The sequence below is a fragment of the Arvicanthis niloticus genome, chromosome 10 (genome assembly GCF_011762505.2).
Source record: "Arvicanthis niloticus isolate mArvNil1 chromosome 10, mArvNil1.pat.X, whole genome shotgun sequence".
Classification (NCBI taxonomy): domain Eukaryota; kingdom Metazoa; phylum Chordata; class Mammalia; order Rodentia; family Muridae; genus Arvicanthis; species Arvicanthis niloticus.
Genome location: NC_047667.1, coordinates 52,900,856 through 52,917,146, shown reverse-complemented (window position 1 = coordinate 52,917,146; position 16,291 = coordinate 52,900,856). Strand labels below are relative to the sequence as shown.

At 43.0% G+C, this 16,291-nt stretch overlaps 1 protein-coding gene across 5 annotated transcripts in view; it reads right to left on the bottom strand.

Annotated features, from left to right (window-relative positions):
* Positions 1–16,291, bottom strand: part of Ildr2 (immunoglobulin like domain containing receptor 2) — a 58,353-nt gene that overhangs the window by 23,978 nt on the left and 18,084 nt on the right. For 2 of the 5 annotated variants that reach the window (XM_076941539.1, XM_034513309.2), the window contains exon 4: positions 1,450–1,506. The exons of the other annotated variants lie outside the window; for them this stretch is intronic. In XM_076941539.1, coding sequence (XP_076797654.1) covers positions 1,450–1,506 — 57 coding nt within the window. The remainder of the gene's footprint in view (positions 1–1,449; positions 1,507–16,291) is intronic. 5 annotated transcript variants of the gene reach the window in all.

The following is a 16,291-nucleotide window of genomic DNA, read 5'->3' as shown; positions in this document are numbered from 1 at the left end:
TGAATTGAAAGATAGCCCGGGGGCTGGAAAGATGGCTCAGCGCTTCAGAGCATGGACTGCTCTTCCAGAGGTCCTGAGTTCAATTCCCAGCAACCACATGGTGGCTCACAACCATCTGTAATGAAATCTGATGCCCTCTTCTGGTGTGTTTGAAGACAGCTATAGTGTACTCATATAAATAAAATAAATGAATAAATCTTAAAAAAAAAAGAAAGAAAGAAAGAAAGATAGCCTGGGCTGTACAGCAAGTACCAGATGAAGCAAGCAAGCCTACAGTAACAAGAGCCCTTGTCAATAAATAAATAGCTAAATAAATAAACAAGTCAGTGAAGGGGTTCTTGGGATCAAAGAGAAGGAAACTGAGGTGAACATGACTGCATATAAAATACAGAAACTCTTCCTTGGACTTGGGAGATACATTTTTTTTTTCCTTTGAAACATTGTGTGTGACATTTTTATCGGTGTAAATAAATGCTTAAAAATGGAGGGAAGTCTTGATAAGAGTGGTTACAATGTCTCTCTGTGTCCTTGAACATAATAGCAATAAGGAAAAGGTCTGAGTTTGGTTGGCCAACTAAAGTTAAAGCCTGGCTTAACTCATAGAAGAACAATTAGTGAAGCTGGATTTCGAAGACTCTGGATGTTTCTTAACATTTCAATCAATCCAAAACCAACGGCCAGAAATATTTCATATCTCTGGTGCTATTAGGAGGACCTTAACGATATGGCAGAAATCAAATCGAATTATACCCTCTGCCATTCCTTTTACGGGCATCATCCTTTCTATAATTCAATCTTTGTTCTCCCTAAACCTCCTTTAATTACAAGCTACAGTTCAGCACCAGATTGGTTTGTCTGGCTGGTGCCTTCACCTGAAGCTATATGAAGAGACTGCAGATCTGTATTTGGGTTAGTGATCTTGACATATGGTTCACGGGTGCCTAGGAATTTCCAGGGTCTAAATATACAAGTATGGGTCTGTGAATGCATGCTTGGCAGGAAGGAAGACATGTCTTTCCTAAGTTTAAAAAAAAAAGTTTTGGTAATGTTACAGAAGGCACTTCAGTGTGACATGGTTGTATAACAGTGAATGGGTAAGCATATAATTTAGGAAATCAGGGATATAAGTAAATAATACTTAAGGACATATAACTATCCGGGTACAAGTGAAATACTGAGATGGGCCCCGAGATAAACAATGAAGCTCTATGCCTGACACCAAGGGACGGGGTCCCCAACTCCACTTATTCTCAATTCCCATTATTCTTTTAGGACCTAGGAAAAGAAGGTATATAAAAGGCTCATCCAAGGGCATTGGCTCATCCTGGAAAAAGACAACAAACATTATACAGATAAATGTGCACCCCAAAATTTAAACAAGTAATTAGTGACTAACGCAGAAGCAGACAGATGGAGTGACAGCAAATAAAGAGTTAAATGACTGAATACCTGGCATGATCTCCACAGCAAAACTGGGCAAGAGATCAGCAAGCAGCCCTGTCCTGCCTAGAAGAAGTAGAAGGAAAAGAAGAAGGAAAGAGGTTACTCCAAAGGAAAATGCAGCCATGTTCCTGGCACCCACCAGTGCCAAGCCCTCATAGGGTCACTGTTCTGGATGGTCTGTGCTAGGAGAAGTACAGCAAGGCTGGCCTAGGTCAGAGGAAATGACTATACCAAGCACTTTTGGCAGCCATCCAAGGGAAGGGTGCACCAACCCTAGGTGGAAGCAGAAAGGGGACCTTAGCTCTGACTATTTCTAGGAAGAGAAAAATCTCTCCTCCGAATGAGAAATCCTGTGTGAGCAGACTGACATGCGCCATCCCTATGCATTCACACAGCCTTCTCCACACACTTCAGTGGAAAGTCAAACCCATCTGTATCTAAACACTCCATCTACATTTTCATACAATCCATACACAGTCCTGTGTCCATATCAAAACAAAAGTACATATTTGGAGTTAACTAGCTACATGGTTCTATTTATGGCTTAAAGATATCTCAATGATTAAAATGTTCAAAGGCAATGAAAAGATAACGCTAGGCTGGCTACACACTCTTCTACACTCCTTCTGGCTTCAGAAATACTCTGTACATATGTATATGGTATGGTTTTTCCATATGGCACCCACAGCTGGCGTGGTATGTACCCAAGTGCCTTCTGTGTGATATTGCATAGAAACTTCAGGATTGGTGTCAGAACAGGTGCTCCTCCAGGACTCTGGGAAGTGAAGAGCTGTACAGGAAATACAACGCTGGATGACGTGAGGGGGGAGCTGAATCTGACTTATAGAAGACACTCTGCATGTTTTCACCATGTTCTTAGATCAAGGGAAAGGCCTGGGGTATCACTACCACCCTGGAGCTTTGCTAACAAAATAGAAAGCTGTGCCAGCATGCAAGTACCAAATGTCTCGTCTGTCTTGTGATGATAAAAGGTCACTATGGTACATCTAAGGCACGCAAGTGACTCCTTCTTTATTTCAGTGCACGGCAAATATCTTCAGGGCAGCACCATCCAGTGACAGTGCAATGCTAACAACATTGGTAATTTTATCTTTTCTAGTAATAACGTTAAAAATGTACACACGAACTCAAACAATGAACTTAATATCATTTTTTTCTCTTATGCCAGTACCCACAACATATTATCATTTCAAGGGCTCAGTAACCACATGTAGCTGTTGAACACCATATTTCCACAGGTCCACAGTGTTGTAGTTTATACCAAGGATGACTTTCCATTATGAATCCAGTTAATGACTTGGACTACAACATATCTAGAGATGTTTAAAACTCTGATATGTTTGAGCTCTAAATGGTAAACACAAAGGATTTCATATTTGAAATTACTATTAGTCCAGATTGAATACACACACACACACACACACACACACACACACACACACAGAGGTACACAGCACACCATACTTTCCCATCCATCCATCTATAGTCTGACTTTTATATATAAAAACAAAATCTATGCCCGTGGGTTTTGCTCATTTAGCAAATAACTTTATTGCTTCCCAGCCTTTTGGCTAAGATCAAGTGTAGAAAACAAAATGTGTGGTTTGCATTTTGAGTCTAGAAGTCACAACAAGTCACTAGTTTCTTCTTCTATAAGGAAGTCCACCAAAAAGCAGCTTTGACAAAGGTCAAAGGTGGGGGTGGGGAGGCACCTGGGATACTAGGAGAGGATCCAGCAGCTGAGGAAAGACAGTAGTGGGTGGAGTGAAAGCCATCATCCATCACTTGCTCTGTACTTTTGATTCTCCACAGGAGCAGGAGGATACCATGGTAACATGGATCCTGGTCAAGCCTCCTGCAAGGGCAACAGGTCCACATTTGGAAAGCTACATGCATATTCTAAAGGAATATAATCATTGACTGATGCTTTAGGCCATCTCTGCTATAGCAAGCCTTAGCAAAAAATGCTCTCTTCTTGACCCTTCATTTTTGCACAGCTGACATGGGAAGATGCTTCTGAGGCTTGCAAGGTCTGTTAGAAGGAAAAACAAGGCCGGGCGGTGGTGGTGCACGCCTTTAATCCCAGCACTTGGGAGGCAGAGGCAGGCGGATTTCTGAGTTCAAGGCCAGCCTGGTCTACAGAGTGAGTTCCAGGACAGCCAGGACTAACAGAGAAACCCTGTCTCAAAAAACAAACAAACAAACAGAAGAAGAAGGAGGAGGAGGAAGAGGAGGAGGAGGAGGAGGAGGAGGAGGAGGAGGAGGAGGAGGAGGAGGAGGAGAAGGAGGAGGAGAAGGAGAAGGAGGAGGAGAAGGAGGAGGAGAAGAAGGAGAAGGAGGAGGAAAACCAAATGGGCATTAAGAAAGGCATCCTGCCTTTAGAACACGACATACAGAATCAACTAAGCAGGGCTCATAGGGACTCACAGAGACAGAAAAGCAACAATCATAGGACCCTATATGGGTCTGAGCTAGGTCCTCTGCATATACCTTATAGCTGTTATAGCTGGGTGTTCTTATGGGACTCCCAATGATGGGAGTAGGGGGTGTGTCGGACTCTTTTGCTTGCTCTTTGGACCCTATTCCTACTCAGTTGACTCATTCACCCTTGATATGAAAGTGCACCTGGTCTTACTGTATCTTATTTTGTGATGTCCCTGTTAGGCCTGCTCTTTTTTGAAGGGAAACAGAAGAGGAGTGAATCTGGGAGTAAGGGGAGGTGAGGGGGGAGGATTTGGAAAAGTGGAGGGAGGGAAAACTGGAGTCAGGACGTATTGTATGAGAGAAAAATCATAGAAAAAAAAGGAAGGTGTCCTATAGAAGACTTTCTTCACAGAACATCAAGAGGTGCCCCTAAGGCTTACACAACTCCCTAGGTAAGAGGCGAGATGGAGTTTGATATCAAAATCTGAGCACAAGATTAAAATAATGATCTCACCCAGAATGTTCTCTAAAAATGTGTCTTGGAAACAAAGGAATAAATAAACAGATGGTCAAGGATTTAAGAAATTTGGATCTTAGACGGCTCACACATACTTAGTGTTCATTACCATGTAATAGCCAATGACCAAGAGAGAAATAAACAAGGCTCGTTAACATAACAGTTATCAGAAGCTTGATGGTAGTTTTTTGTTGTGTTCTCCTCCCCTTCCCCGACAATTTATATACATATACATATATATATGTATATAATATATATACATATATATACATATGTGTGTATGTGTATAAATTGGGATGCTAGGATATATATATGTGATTATGCTTATTTTGCTTATCTCAAGTCCTCAAGTCTACCAGTGTTTGAAACATCTCCAGGTGTGCTATGGGCCATATAACTAATTGGAATTATAATATAAATTTGCTTTTTATATAAGCTACCAATCTGTAGGCGGTCTCATGACATTAGCCATATTATTTATAGATGATAGACAGGTGTGTGTGTGTGTATAATTTTTGACTATTTACTTATTCTTTTATTAAGTTAGATTTCTGGAGATAGGGTCTTGCTATGTAGCCCAGCCTAGCATGTGATTCACAGTCCTCCTCCCTCTGCCTTTTGAGTGCTTAGATTACAGATGTGCTGTCACCACATCTGGCAATGATAGCAATTAACTATAAAATATCCATATGGCCAAAGAGGATATGGTTTCATACTTATTCCACTTGTTATACCATAAGAACACTGGAGTAGGGATCACAGCAAGAGGGAATGCCTTGCCATTGATTTATATGTTGACTACTTCAGGCAAATTCCTTCCTTTGTGGTCTCAGTATTCTCATAGTAGATGGAAGGACTGGGATGTAATGGTATATATATATATATATATATATATATATATATATATATATATGTGTGTGTGTGTGTGTGTGTGTGTGTGTGTGTGTGTGTGTGTGTGTATTGACAGTCCTGATTTATGCCATGGTCTTAATGTAATTATTAATAGGCACCAACTTTTGCTTGGAAAATATCCTGATTTGGATACCATATTTAGTTCTCCAACCTGATACTCAGCGAACAGAACTTCAAGCCTAAAGGTCTGTAGGAGCTAGCTGGTGGTGCAAATGGGCTCAGCTGGCTATCTGTGAGACAGCTGAGAACAACGGGTGTGGCAGATGGCAGGGTCTTTACGAGGTCACCACTGTTTGGCTCTAGCCAATTGTTGCTCAATGGGAATGCATAAGGGGAGCCTCTACTCAAGTTCACCAGCCCCCAGATTTGATGGTGAACCACCATAATTTTAAAAACGTTAAGCAACTTAATTCATATATTTTAAATATAGTGGAGAAGCCAAACAAAATACATCTGTGGGTTGTACAGACCCTGAGATTGTGAGCTTACAACCTCCAAAGGGTTTATACACACAGCAAAAGCTGGATTTCCCCGTAGGCTGTTTGGGTTCCTTGACAGTGTTCTAACATTGCTCCTACACGGAGAATGACAGCTCTGGTTACCAATGTTCAAATTAAGATTTCAAAGCAACAGTACAACACAGCACCTCTTAGCCTTTCTTACTTCTAGGGACACAGAATGGGAATCATAGTAGAACAGATTAATGAAGAGACCTTTGTTCTACACACTAGGCTTTTTCATTGTTTGGTAATTGGAAACCATAAACTAAAGAGAGAATGTATGAGAAACATGGAGAGGAAAGTCACAAACTTTGACACTCTAACAGGCAGACACATGTCAAGTTTCTTCTTTCCCCTGAAGCAACAGTCAATAACTGATGCCCCAAGAGGTAAAGGCTTCCCATAATGCACTTGAGTGCAGTTAGTCCCAGGGAGGCGTAGGTGAAAGACTCTTGCAGTAAAGTGGGTGAAATGAAATGTCTTTAGAATTCAGGACGTAGTAAGAGTTTGGGTATAACAAACAAGACCACTGTATCAGCAGCAGCAAAGTATGGAGCTCTGCGGCTTTCGCACCATGATTCTGAGTTTATTGGAGCTAAAGGCATTTTAAAAATTGAATTTATGCTGCCATCTTATATTTCTGAAAAACATTTTGCTTCCAGCTCCTTCCATAACAATTCCTAAGAAATGCTACTGTCAGTTAGAAACGTGCTATCGTTTCTTCTCTTCTATCTTCTATCGCGTCCGGCGAGGGTCTGATCTTGAAGTATGAAAACAGGAGCAGTAAATACAGTCTGGGTTTCAGCAGAGCTTCACCACGCTTGTGAATCACTGTTATTCTTCCAGAATTCAGCTTAAGAGAGGTAATTACAAGTCACTTTAACGTCTAAGGGAAAGAGGGGAAGCAGACCCTGTGGATAGAAGGCCATATTTACTCCTTTCAAATCATAGCTCAAACTATCAGTAGAGAATACGGCTTTCATGTGAGCGCTCAGTTTTCTGCAAAGCTTGCAAAATCCATTGCTTTAAGGAAATTTCCACATGAATAAGCCAGAAGCATAAAGCACCCGAAGAGCTCGCACGCATACATACAAGCCGCAGTTTCACAGCATGCTGGCACATACTCCGCAGCCACACGAGGGTCTTGGGATGAACGCTCAGAGGAAGAACATGCACTGAGAAAGCATGATTTGCATCTCTTACCTCCTAACTGTCAAATCCAGCTGTTTCCTCAGACTGCCACTTCCAAGTTATCCCCAGTTGAGCTGTCTGTACATATTCCTGGAAACCAGCTCATTCTAGCCATGCCCACCCATGCAGCTCAAACACTAACATAAGAACTCTAATTTAGTTACTTGGATTTTCTTCTTGCTATGTCTGTTTTTGTCAACCTCCTTTGACTGTGTGAATGTATGCTGTGAATATGTATATGCATGTTCACATGTGCTTGGGCACATACATGTGTGCAGATTTCTGTGCATGTGTGCACATGCGCATAGAGGCCAGAGGTTGACATCAGGCCCAATGGAGGAGTTAAAGAAAGGACTGAAGGAGCTGAAGGGGTTTGCAACCCCATAGTAAGAACAACAATATCAACCAACCAGGCCCTCCTGCCCCGAGAGCTCCCAGGGACCAAACCACCAACCAAGGAATACACATGGAGGGACCCATGGCTCCAGCCACATATGTAGCAAAGGGTCGCCTTGTCAGGGGCATCAATGGGAGGAGAGGCCTTTGATCCTATGAAGGCTTGATGCCCCAGTGTAGGGAAATTCAAGGGCAAAGAGGCAAGTGTGGGTAGGGGAACACCCTCATAGAAGCAGGAGACAGGGGATGGAATGGGGAGTTCGGGGGAGGAAGGGGAACCAGAAAAGGGAATAACATTTGAAACATAAATAAAGAAAATATTTAATATAAAAGAAAGAAAGTCATGCTGCTCTGCAAACCCTACACAGATTTTATTTCTAGCAATTTCTTCTATCAATATGACAAGTTATAATGTGATTTATTTTATTCATTGTCTCATTGTACTGTTTGATATATATATATATAATCTTACTAAATTGCTCTCTACTTTAATTTTTGAGTCAAGGTCTCTCACTTGAACCTAGAGCCCACTGATTCAGCACATCCAGCTAGCCAGCTTCTTCTGATCTCCTCTGTCCATGCCTTCTATGAGCTGGGGTTACAGGCAGTCTGTACAGCTGGCACTTACAGAGATTTTAGGTCCTTATGCTTATCCAACAAAGCTTTTACCCTGTAGCCATCTCCTTTGCCTTTTGGACATCAAGATCCCTCTTGTCACGGGGCTTTAGCCAGAGACATAGTCCTTGCTGCACTTCCTACTTCTCCATCCCATAGCTTTGTCTTCACACCTTTTATAGCTCACTTCCTAGCAGCATTTCTCCCAAGGTGCTAATTTCCTTCCTTGGGTAGTCAGAACCCACAAGGTAGTTTATCTTGTTCTTTAGCAAAACAAGTGTTTGAACTGCATTGGTCAAGTACTTATTACTTGCTCTACAGGACTCTAAAACTATGTTCTGACAGAGCCTGAGGTGGCTGCTACAGTAAGATGTTTCCTCTTTGAAGCTCCCCAGGGACACTGCACACACCTTCAGCAGAGCATTTATCTCTCAGCAGTGATTCCTTTACATGTGCCTATGTTAGCAGGCTAGAAGTCCCATTAGAGTGGGAACTACACCTCAAGCTCAGCATCTTAGCAGCCTAGCACCAGAAGGCCCCCTCATTCACCCAATCAGAACTTTCAAGGCTTTCCAAGAGTAAATCCCCATGATTTGATAGGCCACACCTCTAGCTAGGCTTCTGACATGTTGCTCATTATAGAATCTTCTACCCAATCCAGTAGGCTCTTAACAGGAAAGATGAAGGAACTGTTTGGTTTTCAATCCACACATGCATCCGTTTTCAACATACGGGAAAACATTCAGCATCCTGGAGTCAGTGTTCAGTGCCAAGAATGTACTGCAGGCAGTAGAACATCTTGCCACCTCACTCACACCAGTGAAAACAGACCAGGTTAGTGTATGTTAAAAGAATTCGTTATAGAGATGTAATACAAATATAAATTTTACCCTAAGAGATTGCTTCTGTCTAGGCTCGTCACAGTTCAGAATCTGATAGTTCAAGCCTTCCAAGTATAAAGAGAGGTAGAATTCTGGATTCCATGCAAACTTGTTTTCAGAGAGACTAAATCTGGCTCCTTAGCATGCAGCAGGCAGAGACAGAGTGTTAAGAAACTGGTGTAAGGGTGAGGTGAGAGCAGTCCTTCTGTCCTTGTATTGCCTGGAACACAGTGGTCTCTGTCCATTTCTTTGAGTAAAATTACAAGAGACACTCTCAGGCAAGCCAGGGCACCGTGTGAGTGAACTTTCTCTTCAGGAGGACAGCAAATGCCTTCCCAGTCCTTTGTGGTTCCAAGCTTCCGATTTCTGTATAGTACACATCTCAGCATCTGCTTCCAAGCTTTCCTCAGATGCTCTGGAGCCATCTGCATGGCTGTACTGTATCCACCCTCTGCTCTCTCTGCTCCCAATCCTCAGAAATATTGCTTTCCGACATCTCCGAGGAGAGCAGGTGCCTTCCTCTGGCCCTTGTCCGTATGTGTAAAGATGTCTCTATGGCCATGCTTTAAGGGTTGTTTCTATGGCTATTTAAAATACCAAATATATTTGGAAAATTCCCAGGGGCACACACATGCCTGATTTTATTCTATATTCCCATGGTAACCATGCTTGCAATAAATATAGTTTATGACTATCTGTCACAAATGTGGATAGAGCCTCCCTTTCCTTCACATATATTTATAAACTATGTATTTAAGAATTTCTTGTGTTTATTTTTTCCTTTTGTGTCTTTTATATTTTAGTTAACTTTAAATTACACACTTAGAGGAGAATAATTCTGACAGTGAATTCTCTCTATAAAATGACTACCATCAGACCATCTGCAATTAACTGTTAAGAAATACTTCCAGCTCTTTGGCAGTGGATTGTAAGTTTGGTCAAAGGCCTTGACTTCTTCTATTTACACGTTTTTAAATCATATTTTATGGCTGAAAAGGACCACAAAGGTTAATCCATACCACAGCCCCCACCCTATGTCTTCAGAAAACCAGAGAGATTAAGAATCTTAAGGAAAGTTGTATAACTGCCTAAAAATCAAGCAAGGAAGAGAGCTTGGGCCTACTTACTCCAGCTGTTCCCCCCACCCCCTACCTCCCCACTCCCCACCCCTGTCCCTGACCCCCATGATCCATGATATCACAGTGCCTCTTAATCTCCTGGTATTTGCACTGAATGGCTGAAATCAGCTTGTGTTTGTGGAATCCCTCTACTTACATAATGAAACTATAATTTCTGGATGTAGAAAATGTTGGAGATTGTAGAAAAAAAATCTCAACACCCCTCGCAATTGCAACTAGAAAATGATCACTGGATACATCATGACACAGTGTGATCTAATTAAAAGGCATCTGCCGCTGCTGCAAACTAATAAACAATAATAAAAATGATTGCAAAGGTACTTAGCCTGTGCAAAGTGCTCTAGTGATCCAAGCTCTGGCCCCCAAACAGTGAATGGATGGAAAATATCATTAGTAATATAATATGCTTGACTTGGTCTGAGATGGTGGAATGCAGAAAGGGGCTAGACTGACTCGAAAATTGATGAGAATGGTGGGATGCCACTGAAGGAGGAAATTGAGTTTGTGGGGACCAGTGTGGTTGCTTGCACTTTATTGTGCTGGGTGAAATAGATTAGCACAAAGATATGTCCACCAGGCTTGATCCAATATTCAGGGACCACTACTTTCCTTAACCAAAAAAGGCCCTGAGGTCTCAGGCAGCCACTGAGGGCACACAGCTCCAAAGGTCATGCAGGCCAGAGTTCCTGCCCTTTCCTTGGTGCCTAGCCCTCTTGAGATATAAAGGACTTCTTCCATCACGGACCCTTTCCCAGCGCCCTCTCTGGGAAGCCAATTCAACAAAATCCGAGGCGCCGTCCCAGTGTGAACCAAACCTGCATGCTTTGAATAGCGGCAGCTGGCTTTGGAAAAAATGGAACTGTCTCCTGACCCTCTTTGAGGGACTGCCTTTCTTTCCTTGGGAGACTGAGCCGATTTCCCGGTACCACCCACTCCAGCGCTGGCCCTGCGTCCCCTCCCCCTTGACAGACCACAAAGAGAGTGCGCGGGTTGACCCAGCTGCTCCAGCGCCACCCTGGGTAACCACGGCAACCGAGGTGGTCAGGAATGCACGCTAATTGAAGGCCGTGTTCCTCCCACAGGGATGAGCAACAAGTGAGGAGAAAAAAAAAAAAAAGTGAACTGGGATACTTGTGAGGAGGGAGCGGAGAGCAAGCTTGGCCCCAACCTGGGATGGGGTGGCTGAGGGACTGGGTACTCAGGAAGAGAGTCTGCCAGGTCTCATTTGTTTTCTTAAGCGACGCAGAGCAGAGCAGTGCAAAGCTGTGACAGGTCAGAAATCTTTGGATATATTTTCTGACCAACTACCATTCCCTGAAGGCACCCTTCTTTCGCTGGGCTGCAACACTTGATTAACGTAGTTGAAGGGAGCTGTACATCCCTAAATCCTCAGAAAATGGCATGTTTCCAATAGCAACCAAAATGAGGTAACCCATAGACAAGAAGGGTGCTGGGTCAGATAAACCCCAAGTTTATCACCATCAGGACAATTTCCAAGGAGGCTCAGGTGTCAGTGAGAAAATGTGAGGCTATTCTTAATGGCCAATTCACAAGTGACCCATTAAATCTGCTTAAGGAAAGCCAACCGTTTAGCAGGAGTACTCAATGTAGATTTCCTTAAAGAGGGTTTTCTGAGATTAGAGATGGCACACTGGTAGGGCATGTGGAGAGTAGCAAGGGGTAGGAGAAGGAACTAATATCCACCGGTTTTTTTATCTTAACAATTGGCCTTTGGGGTAACTTTTACAACCCCTCTCTTCTACAGATTGGGAAACTAAGCTCATGTTAGCATACCAAGGGCTGTCCGGCCCCAAGCCTCTATACCATGTTCACACTGGACCATGCCCAGGATCCAAGCAGACTTACTCAAACGGTTGGCATTTGGGGTGTGTAAAGTAAGAACAGGGAGTATCGTCAGTTGGTCTGTATCATAGGGGGCTCCAAAGCCTTCCCATCCTCCACTCACTCGGTTTGTTACTCCTGACCAGTGTGACAAGCAAAATAGGAGTCCAAACATTGCCAAATGTCTCCTGGAAGGCAAAACGCCCCTCTGTTGAGAATCTGTGGCATAGATACGGACTATCCAAACACAGCTTTAATCTTTTTTATTTTTTACTTTTTTTTTCTTTGCCACCAAACCACAACTTTTATCTTCACAAAGGACACAAAATGTTAATAGGGACACAATGGAGTCATTTATGTGTTTTGTGTCTTCATTGTGTGGAATCCCAGTACAGCTAGAAATATTAGATTTCTTTTTTAATCACAATTTAACTAAAAATCTGAACTGAAGCACTGACTTGCTCTGTGGTGTCTATCAGTGAGCAAGATTAGGCTTATGCAATGAATTCTTGAAGCTAAGAGAAGCTCCCCGCAGAACATCAAAGGCTTGGCTCCACTTCTTGCAGGGACTCATACCTCTTCTCCTCCTAGCTACAATTTCTAAGGGGAGTTAGATGCCTGGGTAACTCCTCTGGTTCTCCTCTCTCCTTTCAACACATTTTCTCACTCTCATAAAAACAAAAACAACAGAGATGTCTAACTGAAGTTTAGGGCAGACCAGGCCAGGGATAGGACAGAGGTTGGAGAAGACATTAGAGCACTGGCCAGAAAAGCCCACTCCTCATTTTCGTCCCTCTATTCATGGGAGTCTTTGAGATTATCTCAGCCCATCTAGAATTCTGCAGGTGCTGGTATGTGCTGAAGTGGGATGTTTCCACCCTGCTAGGGATGAGTCCAACTCTGAAGCATAGTCAAGTCTGCAAATGAAATGTAGGAAGAGAAATGCAGAGAATTAAGAAGTTCTGAAGGTTCCCTCTAGACTTAGGGCCAGAGGGTGGCTCTTGTAATTCATTTCTTTTCCCTCTCTCCTTTCTGCCAGAAGTAAACTTCTTTTTTTTCCTTCCCCAATTCTTTTACCCTTCTTCCTCTGTTTGTAAATCTTCCAGAGAGAAACAGCAGCAGCCACTCTCTAAGATCAAAGTTTTAGCAGGCAACAAAAGACCTCCAAGGAGGCTGTTGCCATGGGAACTCTGGGAGCTGAGGCCCTTCTAATAGGCAAATCTTCCTGGTTAGCAAGCACCAGGCTGTGGCTGGCAAAGAGGGAGATAAGGGGGAAGGGGAGTCTTGGCAAAAGTAGCCTTTCTGAACAGCCTGAACTAAAATCACTGGAATGTGGGTCAGGATTCAAACTGAACTGCAGGAATGCAGGGTGGGTGCTAGGGCATTTCCGCACAATCTTGGGAAATACTTCCATTAAATAGCCCTAGATTCACCTCATGGGAGATATCCCCTCCCAAAATTCATTGATTACTTATTCGGTTCTTAATGGCTTTTAAAAATACCAGTGAGCAGAGACATTTATTTCTACCAGACACTGGACTGTGAATAGCTTGAATTAAGGGAAAAAAAGGTCCATGCTTGCCCATTCTTTTACTTGTCTAGGCAGTCTATGCTGTATTCTTAGGTAAGTCGCAGGAGGAGATGGAGGAAAAAAATAGGGAAATGACAGGAAAACAAAGGTAATTCTGCAGCATTGTATTTATGGAAAAGAATCAATCCCAAATTGGTGCCTGCTCTACAAGGACCTGCTGAGAGCACACCTATTTCTGGCCTCCTCAGTTAGCACTACATTTGGCCCATAAAGAAGCAGAAACTGATGATGAATTCCACAAAATGTTAACAGTGTGTGTTTTTGCCTGCCTGGCATTCCTTCCATCTTCATTTGGAAACAACTGCCTTGTTTCCTTCAGGAAAGGGCTTCTTCCTTTCCTTTGCAGCCCCAATAGGGGCTGACTGCCTTCCTCCAACAACAGGACTATTACAGGAACTATGCAGAGAGACTAGACAGAGATCTATCCTCCTGAGGCAGGGGCCTGTCCGGGTCCTCATTGCTTCATGAGAGGAGACCTTGCCTGAAAGTGGAGCTGAGGAGTAAGCAGGAGGTAGAGGGAAGGACAGACGGGCTCTGTGACACACGGATCTGCCACCAGAACTCATTGATTCAACCTGGGAATGCCCCTGGGCTTTGCCTGTTACCTAAGCCAAAAGATACCCCCAAGTTTGTTGGAACCTCCATCCCTTGCGATCAAGGTAACTATGGAAACCGTGACCGCTCAAAAGACTGGACTTAGCAGGGATGATTTCTTCTCTACTTTCCTGTTTGGTTTAAAGTGTCATCAATAGGAAAAATCTTTTCTTTTGAAACAGAAACAATATTAAAACAAAGCAGTGAATGGCAATTTGAGGGACTGCCTTTTATGGATACTTAATTTTTAAATCCAGGGGCCTCTGAAATGAATTTTTAAAAAAAATCACTGAAAGGCCTGTGGAAAGCCATATTGTTTTCCTTGTATCTAGGCAACCTGGATTGAACTTGTTCTATGTGTTACAGCTCATCAGAGAAGGAGCTTCTGTGATTTATCCCAACCACCTATAATTTCAAATGAGAAAAACCCTGTCCTTTACCATTAGCTTGAGCTAAGCACCCTTTGGCTCAGGTCCTCTTATTCTTATCCCAGGCTAGAGGCAGGACTGTTCAGCCTCATCTCCATGGGGGTCTCTGTCCCCCTTTTAAAATTAAAGACCTTTAAACAACAAGCTATTACAAGGGACATCAGAAAGAAAAGGTCAGGCCCTTATATGGTACACAGGAAGAAGTAAGAACAAGGCAGGCTGCTTTTAGATTTTAAAATAATAACTTCCCTGCGGGGGGCCTTCCTGAAATGGTGAAGTCTTCTTCCTGCCAGCTGGAGCTGCCCCAGGGAACTTTATTCCTACCCAAACAGTGGCATGGTGACAGCCAATCTTTGCCACTGCTCCCAGACCAATGTCTAATCCCAAATGGCTGATTTCTGGACATCCCACCTTCTGTGACTGTCTGCCGGTGCAGCCCGGCCAGCATCCACCCTGTCTAAGTATTTCTAAGGTATCAGTCACGGCCATCTCAAAGCACCAAAACACCATGTGCTTTTCCAGCTTCAGAATGACTTTACCTTCTGAATCATCAAAAAGACAGCAAAGGGTGTTTGGGATAGTTTTCCTGTTTAATGTTGAAACAGTGGTTGTCCTCCCATTTCCGTGAATCATGCATCGTTGGATATTTCTGAAACCTCTGAACAAGCTTCCATAGCCACTGAGGTTCAGATGTAAGGGGTGAAGAGAGGAATGACTCATGCTCAGTGGGTAGGTATTCAATCTAGAAAAGAGCGACTGTGTCTTTGAAGTGAAGGCCTAGGTCAATGGTTATAGAGAGAGTAAGGAAGAAATGCAGAAAACCAAGGAAGCGAGCTTTGGGTGAGTAGAAATCCTGACCTACAGCCCCTAGCAGCAACCACATTTTTTAAGTACATAGCTTAATCTATAGCATCTTAACAGGACTTGTGGTATTATGAAAACAGACAAAATTAGGGATTCAAAGCAATAGGGTTTAATCACTGATACCTTTTAAAACCTGGGGTGCAGCCATAACAGCAAGGCACTGGCTTTCTTTAATTGGAAGATGGGGGGAATAATTGTTATTCTCCTACCCCATAAAAGTATTATAGGAAAGCACTGTGAATTGCAGCTTATTTTCAGTGTGAGTGGGCACAGCACTGGCATCACTTCAGATGACATTTACTTGGTGTTGTGAGTATTCAGGTATTCATTCTCTTTATATTGGTGGACTATTCCCCCAAGAGCCTCTGACTTCCCAGGGCTAAGCAGTGGACAACTGACCTAATTGGACCAATTGGGATTTCTCTCTTAAGGCTAATTCTTTTTGTTAGGAAAATACAAGAATGGAAAATAACATTTATGTTTTTTTTTTCTACCAAGGGAGCCCTAAAGATATTTTTCAATAGTTTCCACCACATAAAGCCAGGAGCCCTGCAGCATCTCTAACAATGCTGAGAATAACTACAATTTTCACCAGTGTTATTGTCTTCTATTTCTTCCAAAATGACTAAAGAAAAGACCTACAGAGTCAAGTAACCTGGCCCCATAGGGACTCATAGACTGAACCACCAACCAAAGAGCATTCAGGGGCAGGACCCTCCACATTTGTAGCAGATATGCAGCTTCATCTTCATGTGGGTCCCTTAAAAACCAGAGTGGGGAGGGGGCTGTTTCTGACTCTTGCTTGCCATTGGATCCCTTCCCCTAGCTGACTGCCTGGCGGGGCCTCAGTGGAAGAGGATGACCTTAGTCTTGCTGAGACTTGATGTACCTTTGGTGGTACTCAAAAAGGTTCCCCTTCTCTGAGTAGAAGGG